General features: G+C 42.5%; 1 protein-coding gene across 3 annotated transcripts in view; it reads right to left on the bottom strand.

Moving 5' to 3' along the window:
• The window catches only part of LOC139247727 (folliculin-interacting protein 2-like), a 126,124-nt gene that overhangs the window by 53,637 nt on the left and 57,237 nt on the right, over window positions 1-15,250 (bottom strand). For all 3 annotated transcript variants that reach the window (XM_070871781.1, XM_070871783.1, XM_070871782.1), the window contains exons 2-3: window positions 14,690-14,816; window positions 483-599 (exon numbers count right to left, since the gene is read on the bottom strand). In XM_070871781.1, the coding sequence (XP_070727882.1) occupies window positions 483-599; window positions 14,690-14,816 (244 nt within the window). The remainder of the gene's footprint in view (window positions 1-482; window positions 600-14,689; window positions 14,817-15,250) is intronic.

Raw genomic sequence — 15,250 nt, 5'->3', positions numbered from 1 at the left:
GTTCTAGGGAGGTGGGCAATGCTGGAAGGCTCCATCCCTAGTTGCACTGAGATAGTGGTGGTGGCCTTCTCTTTTTGAACCACTGCAATCCTTGTGATGGTGTTCCCACAACAGTGATAGATAGGGAATTCATTGATCCAACAATGAAGGAATGATGGTGATGTGTCCACATGTGCAGTGTGGGGCTTGGAGAGGGAATCCAGTGTAACTTACAATAAAAAGAATGAGTTTTTGTAGATCACACTATTTTATGAGAACATTGCTGTAAATTGAGTTTATAGCAAATTTACATGAACATTTGAGACTCAAATTATCTTGGGCTCCAAAGTACAAGGTTCTGGTACACTATAACAAGGCTTCATCACTTCAGTAGGCCATACCAAATATTCTCCACCAACAATGCAATATCCAGTCTTTAATTCTACTCAATTTTATGCTGAGCCTACAATAGCTACACTTGCCATGCAGATTTATCAACTTACCTGATACCTGGGCAGTTGCTCCTTTGTGTTCGGAGCACTGGAGGAGGAGGAATTTTGGGTGCAGGTACCATTGCGGCAACATTTTCCATGCAGTTTGGACAGATCATCTGAAGATTTCTAGAAAACATGACAATCGTTCAGTTTCAGGAAATTTCTTTTCATGTATTGTTGGCATGTAATCCATAATTATTCTGATATACACGTCAGTATATTTAACATTGAAATTTTTGGGGAGGCAGAAGGAGGGGAATCTTTTTTTAAAAAAAGGGAATGAACATAGACGCTAAGTTAAACTACAAAAAAATCTTTACAGAACTACAATTGCATTTCTGCGGCAAAATGGCATCAATCACCACAACTATACATTTCATAACGTAAAACATGGAATGAGCTTCAACATTTCAAATGGGCATGAAAGTTTAAAAAAAAACATTTCCAATCCAGGCCACCCGTTTTCATCAACCATTTCAGTTCTCACTTAGGTATGTTGTGATCATCATTCTCCTTCTTCACTCTCTCCTCTGCACCACACTTTTACACTGAACTCCTGCATTTCAACACCAGGCCCACTATTGTGCAGATGAGAGGCAGCTTACTTTGCACTTGCATACACTGTAACTGGATCAAAGACATTTGATGCTGGCCAAAGCACAATCTGTTCTAGTTTTCTTGTTAATATCCCCTTAAGAGCGCAAACATTCATCAAAAAAACATCAGAAATACATTAGAAGTTAACCAAAATAGAAAACACGATGGTGACGTGAAAGAAATTCCTCCTGGATAAGAACAATTGCCTTCTAGTTTACAGTGATGGGGTACAGTCCAAAATGATGTTCCTTCTACACACAGTGCACGTTTCCATTTTTAAAAAGAAATACAATGTCCTACATAGTGTATATATTTTCTGACAGCTTGTAGTAACTACAAGACCAGGGATCAAATCTGAATATGTTCCACTCCTGTTATCCTTCCCTCCCACTCCCAGAGCCAAGTTTTCCAGTCTGTAACTGCTATGAGGGAGGGCAATTTAACTGGGAAGAGGTTACCTCCTGTTTCAAGACATCCAACGAGTAACCTTCACAGAAAAGCCAGTGGGATGTGCAATTAAAAGAGAGAAATTAAGCTAAAACATTGACATGCGGCTACAAATGTATGGCGTGTTCACTTGTCTTTACACAAATTGGCTGCCCATCAATAGTTTAGAATTTGTTACAAACTTTCAAATTATAAATTATAATTAATTCCATCAGCAAGCTATACCTTACTTAAAGTTAATAGATGAATAGTAATTTAGGAGAATGGAGGATGAGATTTATATACAGCAGTGCGTCAAAATTGAATTCATAAAAATAAATCCTAAAAACATTAGGTTTCATTGCACCAACAGAGACAAGTAAATATGCTGACAACTGAACATATCAGGTATTTGCAGAATTAAAAACAGACATCTTTGTTTTCTAAAGATAAGGGCCGTTCACCTACTGATCAAGGACAACCCTTATCAGCACACATGATTTGTCACAAATGACATTTTGAAGTACAGCTCATTTAAATCACTGACACGCAAGTTATAGAATCTTACAGCACAGAAAGAGACCAGCCGATCGTGCCAGAGTCTGTTCTTTGAAAAAGCTATCCAATTATTCCCACTCCTTGCTCTTTCCCTACAATGCTACACTTCTTTCCTTTTCAAGTATCAATCCAATTCCCTTTCTAAAATTACGACTGAATCTGCTTCCACCACCCTTTCAGGCAATGCATTCCAGATCATAATTGCTGCAAACAACAATTCTCATCTTCCCTCTGGCTCTTTTTCCCATTATCTTTAAATTTGTGTCCTCTGACTACGACCCTCCTGCTCGTAGAAACAGTTTATCCACATCAACTATCAAAACCCTTCATAATTTTGAACATCTATATTAAATCTGCCTTCTCTGCTCCAAGGAGAACAATCCCAACTTCTCCAGTCTCTCTACATAACTGAAGTCTCTCATAACTAGCATCATTCTAATAAATCTTCTCTACACCCTCTCCAAGGTCTTGATATCGTTCCTAAAGTGTGGTGCCCACAATTGGTCACAATACTCCACCGGAGGCATAACCAGAGATTTATAAAGGTTCAGCATAACTTCCTTGCTTTTGTACTTGTGCCTCTATTAATAAAGCCAAGGATTCCATATGCTTTAACAGTTTTATCCTGCCATCTTCAAAGATTTGTGTATGTGAACCCTGGTCTCTGTTCCTGCACCCCCTTTAAAATTATACCATTTTGTTTATATTGCCTCTCTTCATTCTACCACTCAAATTGCATCACTTCACATTTCTCTGCATTAAATTGCATCCACCGTGTGCCTGCCCATTTTACCATTCGGTGGTCTAAGTCTTCCTGAGGTCTGCTACTATCCTCCTCACTACATTCCAAAGTTTTGTGTCCCAAGTCCAGGTTATGGGGCTCAAATTTCCCCAACCCTTTTTCTGGTGCCCTCACCTGAGGTGCACCGCTTTTGTCCGCCTCCAAGCGCGCCGAAAATCTTCCTCCCGATTCTGGCCGCTCCCCAGCCTCTCCTCGGTGGTAGCGTAGTGTGGCCCAGTGGATTGGGGGCGGAGTCGGGTCCCGGTGCTGGAAATAGTGCCGGGACCTCTGCACATGCGCAGTAGCTCTTGGCAGGCCGAATTTGAGAATGCGCGCTGCAGGCTGTGTGGGAGGGGCCCAAAGCACGCCGTCCCTAGCCCTGGCCGAATGGGCTCCCTCATAGACGGCCCGCTGCGTTCCTTAAGGCAGGACTTCTATTTTTTTTTAATTTGTTATTTACTGATTGATTGGATTGCTTATTACTTCGGTTTTGGTGCTTTAGGTGCAAGGTTCCTTCTTTTTTTTAAATTTGTTAATTAATTGCTTATTACTTTTTGTGCTTTGATAAGAGCTTGGTGCAAATGTACTGCTTTGTTTAGCGCTTGGGCTATTAGAGATTCTCAATATGCCTTTTGGAAAAAAAAGGTTCTCATCAACCTGGTTACATGTAGTCCAGTTGACATGGTTTTGATTTTCAAAAAAGCCTTTGACAAGGTGCTTCACAACAGGTTACCAAATAAGGTTAAGTCCTGTGGGCTTGGTAGGCAGATTTTCGATTGGATAAGGCATTGGTTGCATTCTTAGACAGAAAGTGATTAATTATCGTAGTTCTGCATGAAGACGGATTGCTACAGATGTCCTACAGGAATTGGTGTTAAGACTGTTGATTTTCAGCACCTTTATCACCAATCTAGGCATTGATGGAATTGTCCGCAAGTTCTTGGATGACACAATACGTGCAGGTGTAAAGCCCTTAGAGGAGAAAAGTAGATGGGGGGAAACGAGTCTGCATCTAGCCAAGTCATTTCATCATCATAGGCAGTCCCTCGAACTGAGGATGACTTGCTTCCACGTCAAAAAGTTCACAGGTGTTTCAATGATGGACCTAAAATTCCAGGTCCGAACTAAATCTTGAAGGGTGGAAGATGCCTGTGCTTGGATTTTTTTTTTTTTTTAAAAACGTGTGGTGACCGTTGCACACCAGCCACCACACGGGCTTGACAGAGCTAGATCTTGGTCCAGTAGCAAGGATTAGTCAAGACGAATGGAGACCTGCTCTGCTGCACGGACCTTGTGCGCACACATATCACAGTGTGGGCTGACCCGTGCTGCCCCTGGGTCTTTGCCTCTTCTGGGCCCCGAACTCGCGCCTCTCCTGGGCCTCTACAGTCTCTCGCCACTCCTTTGCCCTGACCTCGCCGTTCCTGCAGTACCTGCCCACACTCCAATCAATGACCTGGACCTTGATGACGTCACTCTTCACCACCGTTGCTCTCCTGCTCCAGCACATGCTACTCCCTGGAGTGGTATGCTGCCACACTGCTCCTTCCGTTCCCCGGCCTGCTCCGATGGTCTCCAGCAGTCACTTAATATAGATAAATCTAACGATATACGTATGGGTAGGGGCCAACTCCAATCATGTGTACATCATGCAGGGCTGTGTGCTCAAGACTGCTGAGTGAGAGAAACATTGCATGAATTGCATGAATCCTTCAAAACTGATGATCAGTGCTCCAAGGCTGTTGTAAAAATATAGAGTGTTAGGTTGTATTGCCAGGATAATTAAATGCAACATTACATTGTCTTTGGGCAAGGCCGTGGTCAGGCCCCATTTAGAATTCTATTTCCAGCTTTGATCCTTTCCCATTGTGCATGATAGAGACCCTGGGAAAGTTTAAAAAGGAGGGGGGGGGGGGGGGACATAATTATATTAATACCTAGTTTAAAAGGCCCATAGCTACCACAATAGGCTTAGGAGGAGGATAGTAGCAGACTTCAGGAAGACTTAGAAAAACAAACTCTGGTGCTTTGAGTGAGGTCATTAAAGTTATGAAATAATAAGATTCAGTCCAAATGAATAGGTTGTTTGGGTTAGATAGGCTGGGAGTATCAAGGTGCATGAGTACAAGTAACACAAGTAAAGTGCAGCAAGTGTTGATTTGCTATAAGCATTCAAGAAAGATCTGGAAGAGTTCCTGAATGTGACCAACATAACTACATATAGTAGGTAGGTACTTGGGGGGGGGGGGGGGAAATTGGTCCACGGTTTATATTGTGTCTCTCCCACGAGATTGTGTGGCTGCTGGGTGGGTCAGATGGTGACAGACCCATCAGTTGTGAGGGAGTAACTGGAATCTATGAGGGACCAAGTGACTGAGCATTTGAAGTATGAGCTGATTAAAGAGGGTCAGCATGGACTTGTGACAGGTAGGTCATGTCTCAATAATCTATTTGAATTTTTTGAGGAGACCACCAACAACGTGGACAGGAAGTATTTATTTATGGATGTTGTCTATATGGACTGCCAGAAAACATCTGCTAATGTTTTGCAGAGATCAGCAAATATGAGAGTACATGGTATTCTGATTGACAAAATGTGACAAGTGGTGTTTCCCAGGAATCACTGACAGGGATGACGGAAAGAAGAATTACGTTGTTTATCGAAGTTTGAAGACAACACTAAATTAGGGAACACAATAAGTTGTTGGGAGGAGGAAGTTACAAACTGAGGTGCTTTGATTGAGGTCATTAAAGTTATGAAATAATTAGATTCAATCCAAATGGATAGGTTGTTTGGGTTAGATAGGTTGGGAGTATCAAGGTGCATGAGTACAAGTAACACAAGTGCAGCAAGTGTTGATTTGCTATAAGCATTCAAGAAAGATCTGGAAGAGTTCTTGAATGTGGCTAACATAACTACATATAGTTGGTAGGTACAGATTAAGTCAGTGGGCAAAATTGTGGCAGATGGAGTTCAATGTGGGGAGGTGTACAGTAATTCTCTTTGGATCCAAAACAGACAAATCTGAGTATTTTCTTAAACGGTAATCACTGAAAACTATGGAGGAACAAAGGGGTTTGGGTGGCCAGGCACACAAATCACTCAAAGCGATTGCACAGGTACAATAATTGATCAAAAAGGATAATGGAATGTTGGCCTTTATCTCAAGGGGTTGGAATACAATGGGGAGGAAGTTATGTTTCAGTTGTATAGAGCCTTGGTCAGACACCATCAGAAGTATTGCATTCAGTTTTGGGCACCACACCTCAGGAGTGATACATTAAGCCTTGGAGAGGGTACTGCAGAGACACCAGAATTATACCAGGGTTAAATTAGAACAGATTGCATAAACTTAGTTTGCATTCCCTTGAGTTTCGGAGGTTGAGGGGTGATCTATTTGAGGCGTTTTAAAACGATAAAAAAAGTTTCAATAGCATAGACATAGGGTAGCTATTTCTTCTGATGGGGAAATCCAGAATAAGGGGGTTGATACAATCTTAAAATTAAAGCTAAGCCCTTCAGGAGTGAAATCAGAAAGCAATTTCACAAAAATGGTAGTGGAAATGTGGAATTATTTCCCCCAAAAAGCTGCGGTTATTGGGTCATCATGCACTCCTAGCACTAGCTGAACAGGAAAGTGCGGATGCAGAGAATGACGACAAGGACTGCACAGAAAGATAAATTCAATTACAGCGATTACAAAATCCCAAATATGGATTGCTAAAAAACCAGAGCCCAAATCCTACCTCCAGAGGAGATACACTTGAAATGAAAAATCGACCATTACTAAACCAGCATGGCAACAACCAGAATCAGGTCATATTGTCTATGAACATTACACAAAAGTGAAGGCTAGGTTATGTTCAGTTGAATTTTTTTTTTTGAGGATGGCACAAACAAGCAGAGATCTTAATATATGGTAACCTAACAAGCCTCTTCAAACATTATTCCTGGTAAATGCCAGTCATTGCTCTTCAATTAGTCAAATAGTTACATTCAGAAACAAAAACACACTCCAGACTGAGAGTTCTCTTCAGATGACTGACAGTAGACCAATCAGGAGATACTTTCACTTAATCTAGGCTTCAAGCATGTGACTGTTTTTCCTGACCAGTTTCCAATGTCAAGAAAAATACTGCATCTTAACAATATTAATAAAAAGATTACAAATAGCTGTACAACCATTAAAAGTTACATACAGACAAACCTGCTTAATTGCAACTGCTTGGGACAACTTTGCAGATTGCAATAAATTGTGCAATTCTATACAGTGGGAAGCACCAGAAATCGAGGCTGGTCTGGTGCATAGCAATCTTTATTTGCCTAAATTTCTTTCATTTTATATTGATCTAAGATACTGTAAGAAAAATGCTGATGTCTCAAGTTTTTTTTTATGTTGCAAAGAACGATTTTAAGTTTCTTTCCTAGTTTATAAAATTCAAAATGTTTCACTATCTTTTGACTAGATGAATCAACCCAGAGAGTAGAATCTAGGGGGTCAAGTTTCGGGCCGCGCCTAGAACGACGCAGCCCTCACATGGATGCCCGTTTTTCGCGCCTAAAAGCGCGACAAAAATGTACCTTGCAATTCTTGGGCTCTCTGCAGGTCCCTCGGAGCTCGGCGTGCAGACATCAGCGGGGGGCGGAGCCAGAGTTGCATCAATTCTGCAAGTGCAGGGGTGGGGCTAAGTCAAATGAGAACACGTCGTGCCGGCAGCCCTGCGCGTTGGAGCGCACGCACATGCACAGTAGCCCATAAACATTGGCACTCGGCCATTTTTAAAGGAACTTGAAGAAAAGTGCCGATTTGTCTCGTGGACCTCTGGAAAGGCTTGGGATTGAATTTTGCTGATTTTTTGGTAGCACTGTTGAAGAAATTAACTGCTGAAATCATTGAGTGCTGCTTTTTGCTGCTAAACTTCCAGAACAAGTGCTGCATGGGTGCATGCAAAATAAGGACTGTGTTTTGAAAAGTAAGAGTGTCAATTCAATACAGCAATGGAACAACGTCCACCAAGAACAAAGAATTTCTTGCATGAGGAAGTGGAGATATTAGTCAACGTAATTGAGCAGAGATGGCAGGAGCTAGATACCAGCAACAGAGGTCGCACAAAAGCCACCTAAAGAAAAGAAACGCTGGAACCAAGTTGCAGAAGATTACTGCGCAGTGGTGCATACCATGAGATCTGGAAGCCAGTGTAAAAAGAAATGGCACGACCTTGGTCACGTAGTTAGTGTAAGTAATATTTTCATTTTTTAATGTAATCGTAATTGTAATCTGTATGTACCACCCTGCAGAAAGATGCACTCTGTAAAAAGTTATATTTTACTCTTTGCAGAAGAAATTGGCCCACAACTAAAGGGAAGCAACTCGGACAGGAGGAGGCGTGCCCAATCTGCATCCACTGACACCCTTGGAACAGAGGGTAGCTGCCACGATGAGTTGTACATGGAGAAAAGCAATCAGTACAGCACAAGCTGGGCCCGCACGCGAGGAAGAGGGCAAGTCCTGAAAATGCATCGTGGCCCTTCAAATCAACCTGCTGCCTGGCCTGCTATGTGTGAGAGTACTCATGCCACCCATCCTGCCCCCTCCCTTGCTGTTAAACATTTGACTGTTCTGATGTATATGACGACGACGACGACGACCCCTAAGGATCCAGAACAAGAACCAGTACAACCAGATGCGGATGATCCAGACTGGATGCTGGCAGCGATGACTGAAATGTCTACAGGGGAGAGCTTCCAAATTAATGTTAATGAGCCCCCATTAAGGGACATCAGAGTTTCAACTGCTTGCATAGGTTCTGGTTCCACCTTCCATGGTTTTGATTCCAATGTTTCGGGTCCCAGTGGTGCTGCTGGTGTAATGCAGCAGTTTACACCCATTCGCCCACCATCCCAGCCCACGGCTCGCACTCGAGTACTGCTGTCTGGAACACCGAGCGTCCCACCGTCCCTGCCCGCGCCTCCCAGTGTAGTGGTGCCACGAGGCAGACCCAGGCTGAGGAGGAGATGATTGGAGACACACTCTCCCGAGATGCAGCGTGCAACAGATGCGGCTCAGGTTGTGGCATTGGGTATGGAGACCAATGAGCTTACCCGATCATTCATCGGTGGCGTCAGTGCAGTGGGTGAAGAGGTGATGGTCCTGACGGGAGAAATAGCAGTAATGACACGGGAACTTAGGGAGGGAATGTCCGAGGGGGTGCAATCGACGGCACAGGGCCTCATGGAGATAGCTGCTGCAATAAGGGCACACAGCCCTGCCAATCAAATGACAACCCCATGAAGAAGTGAACATTCACTGAGATATGGATGAGACATGGTTGCAGCCTTTCTTTGCTGCTTTTGTTCTGGTTCTTGATGTAGCTGTAGTAGCGTTTTTCAAATTGAAATTGTTTTGTAAGTTTTGTAACTTTACAACTTATAAGTGATCTTAGGGTTTTTAAGTGATCTTAGTGTAAATGCTCTCTCATTTTGTATCTTATTTAATTTTGCACCTAAAAAATGATCCTGAAGTTTAAGTGATCTTGAGAATGTAAGATTTTTCAATTTGAAATTGTTTTGTAACTTTACAAGTTTTTAAGTGATCTTCAAGAGTCATATTAAAAAGTAAAGTTTGATACAACAAATATTTTATTAGTGACGTTAACTTTTCAATAAAATATTTTTTCATTAAAAAACTGAATCATGTTCCATTAATACAACACAGCATCGGAACAACTCCAAAGAATAAACATGTCCATGCGCAACAGTTGTCGTAGAGCCCTCAGGCATCAGTAATTGAAGCGTTCACGGATGAGCTGCTGGCGCAGGGCTTGAGCAATCGTTAAAGGAGCACGATGGATGGCCCTCCTCCGACATCAGGCACTTGCATGCTTTCCCGATCGTCGTCATCATCCTCATCCTGCTCTTCCAAATTACTATCAGGCACTGGCCCCTCATGTGGGTCTTCTGATTCCACTACCAACTCCTGCTGCCTCATGATGGCTAAGTTATGGAGAATGCAGCACACAACAGTGAAATGACCGACAATCTGAGGAGAGTATTGCAAGTGGCCTCCGGAATGGTCCAGGCATCGGAAACGCTGTTTCAATATGCCAATGGTCCTCTCAACGATGCTGCACCATGTTGTATTGACGGTCAGCTTCCGTCCGTGTCACACATAGGGGCATCATGAGCCAGGTGGTCAGGCCGTACCCTCTGTCTCTCAGTAGCCAGCTCTGCCCTTCTGGCTGCTACGCAAACATGTCAGATAAAGCGCTGTCACGTAGGATGAACGCATCATGGGTGCTGCCAGGGTATCTCGCATCGACTGACATGATGTGCTGCTTGTCGTCACACACGAGCTGCACATTGATGGAGTGGAAACCTTTTCTATTCCTGTGCTGCTCGGAATCCTCCACAGGTGCTCGCAAGGCTATGTGGGTACAATCAATGCAGCCCTGTACCTTTGGGAAGCCAGCAATCCTGAAGAAGCCCACAGCCCTCTCATGGATCGCTTGTGCACTCATTGGGAAATTGAAGAAGTCATTCCACCGCGCATACAGTGCAGCCGTGACCTGGTAAACGCAGGCATGTATTGCACGTTAAGAGATGGCGCACACATCTCCAGTTGTCGTCTGAAACGATCCCGAGGCATAGAAGGCAAGTGCTGCTGTTACCTTCACTTCAACAGACAAGGCAGTTGGCGTTCTGCTTCTGGGCTGCAAATCTGCTCTCAGCATATCACAGATCTCAACGACAACTTCTCTACGGAAACGCTGCCTTTTGACACAATCAGCCTCGCTCATGTCCAGGTACGAGCGCCTGGCTCAATATTGCAGACGTGGGTAAGGTCTCCTGCCCATCAGCCTACGGGCTATGATGTTGCTGGTGCGGTGAGCTCTAATCAATTCTCTCCTCTGCAGTGAATTGCTGGTGAACCATTGCATAATCCGTGGTGTGACAGTGCAGCACCCATTCTGCAATCACAAATTTAAGTTTTAAACTGGCTAGCTGGCTGCCTCTCCCTCCCGGTGCTATGCCCGCCTACCCTGTCCCCTGGCCGAATGGCCTCAGTCTCCCTCGCAGCTCGAAGGCTGCTTACTGTGTCTTCGGCTGCCGTCAGCCACTATCCCAGGGCCAAATGGCCTCAGCTTCCCCCGCAGCTCGAAGGCTGCTTGCTGTTTCTTCGGCTGCGGTCGAGCCACTGACGCGCCCGTTTCCTACATGGAAGGAAGGCCTGCCTGAAGCACCGCAGCTCGAAGGCTGCTTGCTGCCGTTGTTGGGCTGCCATCGAGTCACTGACGCCGCCCCTGTCTCCTACATGGAAAGCCTGTCTGAAGCACCGCAGCTCGAGGGCTGCTGCTGCTTCACAGGTAGGAATATTCAATATTTTGTATTTGCTTTGTTTATAATTTTTTATTCAGGATGGCTCTTTATTTGTATAAGTAAGACTGTTGAATGCTTGTAGAATTTAATTAACCCCCCCCCCCCACCCCCCTGCCCTCGTTCCCTACACCTGATTTGTAACAGACGCCTGATTTCTAAAGTGTAGGCAAGGTTTTTCTGAGCATACAAAAATCTACACTTGCTCCATTCTAAGTTAGTTTGGAGTAAGTTTTCACTGCCTAAACTTTCAAAACAGGCGCAAGTGGCTGGACACGCCCCCTTTTGAAAAAAAATGTGTTCCAAAATGAAACTGTTCTAACTGACTAGGACTAGAGCAAACTATATGCCGAGAATTGCAATTTCTAACATACTCCATTCTAAACCAGTTGTTGAAAAAAATAGGAGCAACTCAGGCCGAAACTTGACCCCTATAGCTCTCTAACTTTGGGAATTTCCAGTACTGGCATTAGCAGTGTTTTCATAATCAGTTAGAAACGTTTTCACATTTTTAAAACAAAGAGGGTTCTCGCTTTTCCCGATCACAATAGGATGTACCTTATCAGAGCTAGTTTAGTTAGCGCGCAGCAATGTAAGGCGTTCTTTTCTCAACACTTCCGCAGTCCATGCATCAGCAGCTGGGTTGTCACTGCTTTTTTTTTTTTAAAAACCATACAGCTTTTTGGAAACAAGATTGTGTCTCACTTTCTAGTAGCATAAGAATCCATTTAATGCTTCAAAGCTTTCCATGGGGAATTCTTTGACAAGCTTAGTAGCTTTAGCTTTCAACAGGCAGCTGTCAATTGGAGCTTTGAGCTTTTTTGAGATTCAACTACCTAAACAGTGCTTCATCAACATTGGCCATCTGACTTTCACACTTCCTTTTCCGATGTCGGTTCTCATTTTCCCCCCGCCCCCCAGTTCAAGACATTTGCTTTTCTTTCAAAATCCTAGTAACCAGAAATTCAGAAATGCCACATTTCTGTGCAACTAGCTTTTGATTCAATTCCTTCACACCATTCAAAATATCCACTTGTTCGCACAACGATAAGTCACAACAGTTTTTGTTGAGCCATTAGAGATGACTGGAAACCAGGTCAATCCAATCAATAGGCACATTGACCAACGAACCAATCAGATTGAACGGTGACAGCCACATGGTTAAAAGTGAAAAGTCTCCTTAAAGCAGAATTTGAGCGCCGCATGTGCAGAGCAAGAATTTTAATAAATTAAATTGCATTTTAAACAAACTTTTCACAACAGGAAATAGAGGGAAAACAGGACTACAAAAATGGCTGCATTGAAATGGGAACAATTAAGCAAGTTGCAAATTAATGGGCGTGACAGTATTATAGTTTTCATCTCCAAGAACTAATTTTGGTTGCAGTTGACAAATTGTACAATACTGCAGATGCATTCCAAGAAAATCCTGAGCAGAGAAACCCTCTGCCAATTTCGAGATGGCATAACTAAAATATCATTTTCTCCATCCAATAATGAAGGGACACAACATGATACCAGTTAACACCCACACACTGTGCAAGTTTGCATGGGTACAACATTTTATTGAACAAAAAAAAAAATGAAACGCCCAAAAATAATTAACAGTATTCCCTTATTTTTTATACCCCAAATCTGTGTCCACTGGTTACCAACCCTCCTGCCAATGGAAAAAATGTCTCTTTTGTACTTTATCAAAACCCCTCATAATTTTGAGCACGTCTATTAAATTTAGCCTTAAACATCTCTGCTCTAAGAATAATCCCAGCATCTTTAGTCTTGCTACATAACTCCTGCATACCTGGTATGATTCTGCTAAATGCCGTTGCATCTTCCCCAAGGCTTTGACATCCTTCCTAAAATGTGATGCCCATAGAATTGGATACAATACTCCAGTTGAGGCTTGACCAGTGATTTAAAAAGGTTTAGCAAAATGCCTTTGCTTTTGTACTCGATGCCTCTATTTGTAAAGGTCAGGATCCCATTTGCTTTTTAAACAACTTTATCAACTTGTCCTGAGACTTTCAAAGATTTGTATATGTGAACTCTCAAGGTCTGCACCCATTTTATTATAACAGTTTGTATTGCCTCTCCTCTTTCCAAAATGCATCACTTCACACTTTTCTGTATCAAATTTCATCCGCCACGTGTCAGCCCATTTCACCAGTCGGTCTATGTCCCCCTTACATCTGCTACTATCTTCCTCACTATTTACTACATTTCCAAGTTTTGAGTCATCTGCAAACTTTTAAATTATGCCCTTTATACACATACAGGTTTTATTAGGGCAAGGATGAGGGAGATTTTCAATGTTATAAAATGGACATTTTACAAGATCGGGATTTCTTTTGGGACATGTTTGCGGACAATGAAACTGGACCACGTGAATTTCTCCAGCATGCGTACTTCCAGTCTTCTAAACCTCGTATGCATCTTGTGATTTTCGAAGTAAAAAAAAAAAACTTAAGCAGCATAAAGATAGCAGTGGTGTGAAGCACCAGTAATTTTTTTAATGCAGACTAAGCTGCAAATTGACAGAGAGGACAGCAATGGTATAAAAGGACCAAGTCGATTGGGAGCCACCTGCCACCGTCCCTGGATGATCAGAGGTGACCCGGACCCAGAGTGAGAAAACCCCTCCTGAAATGGCTTAAACGGAGATGAATTGCAACGTAGTGATAACAGGTAGGATTTTAAAAGTTTTTTTATAAAGCGTTTTTAGATGCAAAGCGCTCTGCTGCATTAGAAATTTAATGAGGTTTTATCAACTGTCAATATATCTATAATGATTTATGCTTGAAAAAAATAGTAACTCATGATTTCTTTACCAAATCTCTTGATTTTTAAGAATTTATCTATTGATGTGAGACTGTGGGGTTGGCAATACTGTTTATGTTTCAACACTGTTGGTAGAGGATATCAATACTAGTTAAAATCAGACTATTTTCTACTGTATATATCCAAGTATAAACATCGAAATTAAAGTGACTGGGGGTTGAAAGTGGTGATGGGGGAAATTGGATGTCTTCTATGGGAATCATTTTGATGAGTGGCAAGCTACAGTAATGGGAGGGAGAGAATAGGTCTATGTGCAAAATAGATTTTTTGGGGGGGGGGGGGGGGTTTGGCTAGAAAGTTGGGGCGAGAAGGAGAGAGAAAGAACGCTTTATACTTGGGTTGCTTTTATGTCAATAATTACATAGTACCTTCTGGGCCATAGAAAGGGCACAAACTGAAGAAAAGGTTCTATGACATTCCCAAACTCCAACTATAGCAGTCATTCAACCTAATGACGGACCATGCTGCTGATACATTTCTAAACTCTTCATCTTCGTAATACAAGTTGACAGGTTATACTGTACCCATCAATTCATTTACAAAAAGCATCCCCCACCAAAGAATGTTTTTATAGTAGATGCAGATGCTCAAAATATTTTTTTAAATCCAACAGTTGAGACATTTTCAAACTGCAGCAGTTACCTGTACTGTGGCATCTTCGACTTTACGCACTGCTTTAGAATCAAACAGAACATGTCTGCCTCTCCTTTCACAATCCTGGTAAACAATCAGTCGAATCTGGTTAACTTCAAATTCCACAGGTGACCAGCTGTAATGGACAAAGGAGAATGTTAAGAATAAAAAGTAGTTTTTGATATGTATCTACAATGTTAAGCTGTTCAACACACAGTTCAAGTGAGAGAATTAGGAACGGGAATGAAAAAGGAGACACACAATGGAATGAGAGAATTTTAAAATTACCCACAGGAAATAATTTTCAGGATCAATTTTGGATAATTATGGATTGGAAATGCACATTTATGGGATGGCACAATATGGTTTTATGCTCACCAGGCCTTACTCTCCATTTAGCCAGAATGTTAGGGGAATGCAAAGAAGCATCCAGAGACACACATGGAGTGTCGATGGACTCAATGATGCAGTCTTAATATTGTACCGTTTCAACACAGGAAATCCATTGCAATGACATTATAGCCTCATTATGCAACAAATATGCTGCTCTCTTCAAGCCTGAACTAACTA

Source organism: Pristiophorus japonicus, chromosome 2 (assembly GCF_044704955.1).
Source record: "Pristiophorus japonicus isolate sPriJap1 chromosome 2, sPriJap1.hap1, whole genome shotgun sequence".
NCBI lineage: Eukaryota > Metazoa > Chordata > Chondrichthyes > Pristiophoridae > Pristiophorus > Pristiophorus japonicus.
Note: the sequence above shows the minus strand (reverse complement) of the source record. Positions and strands in the feature narration are given on the sequence as shown.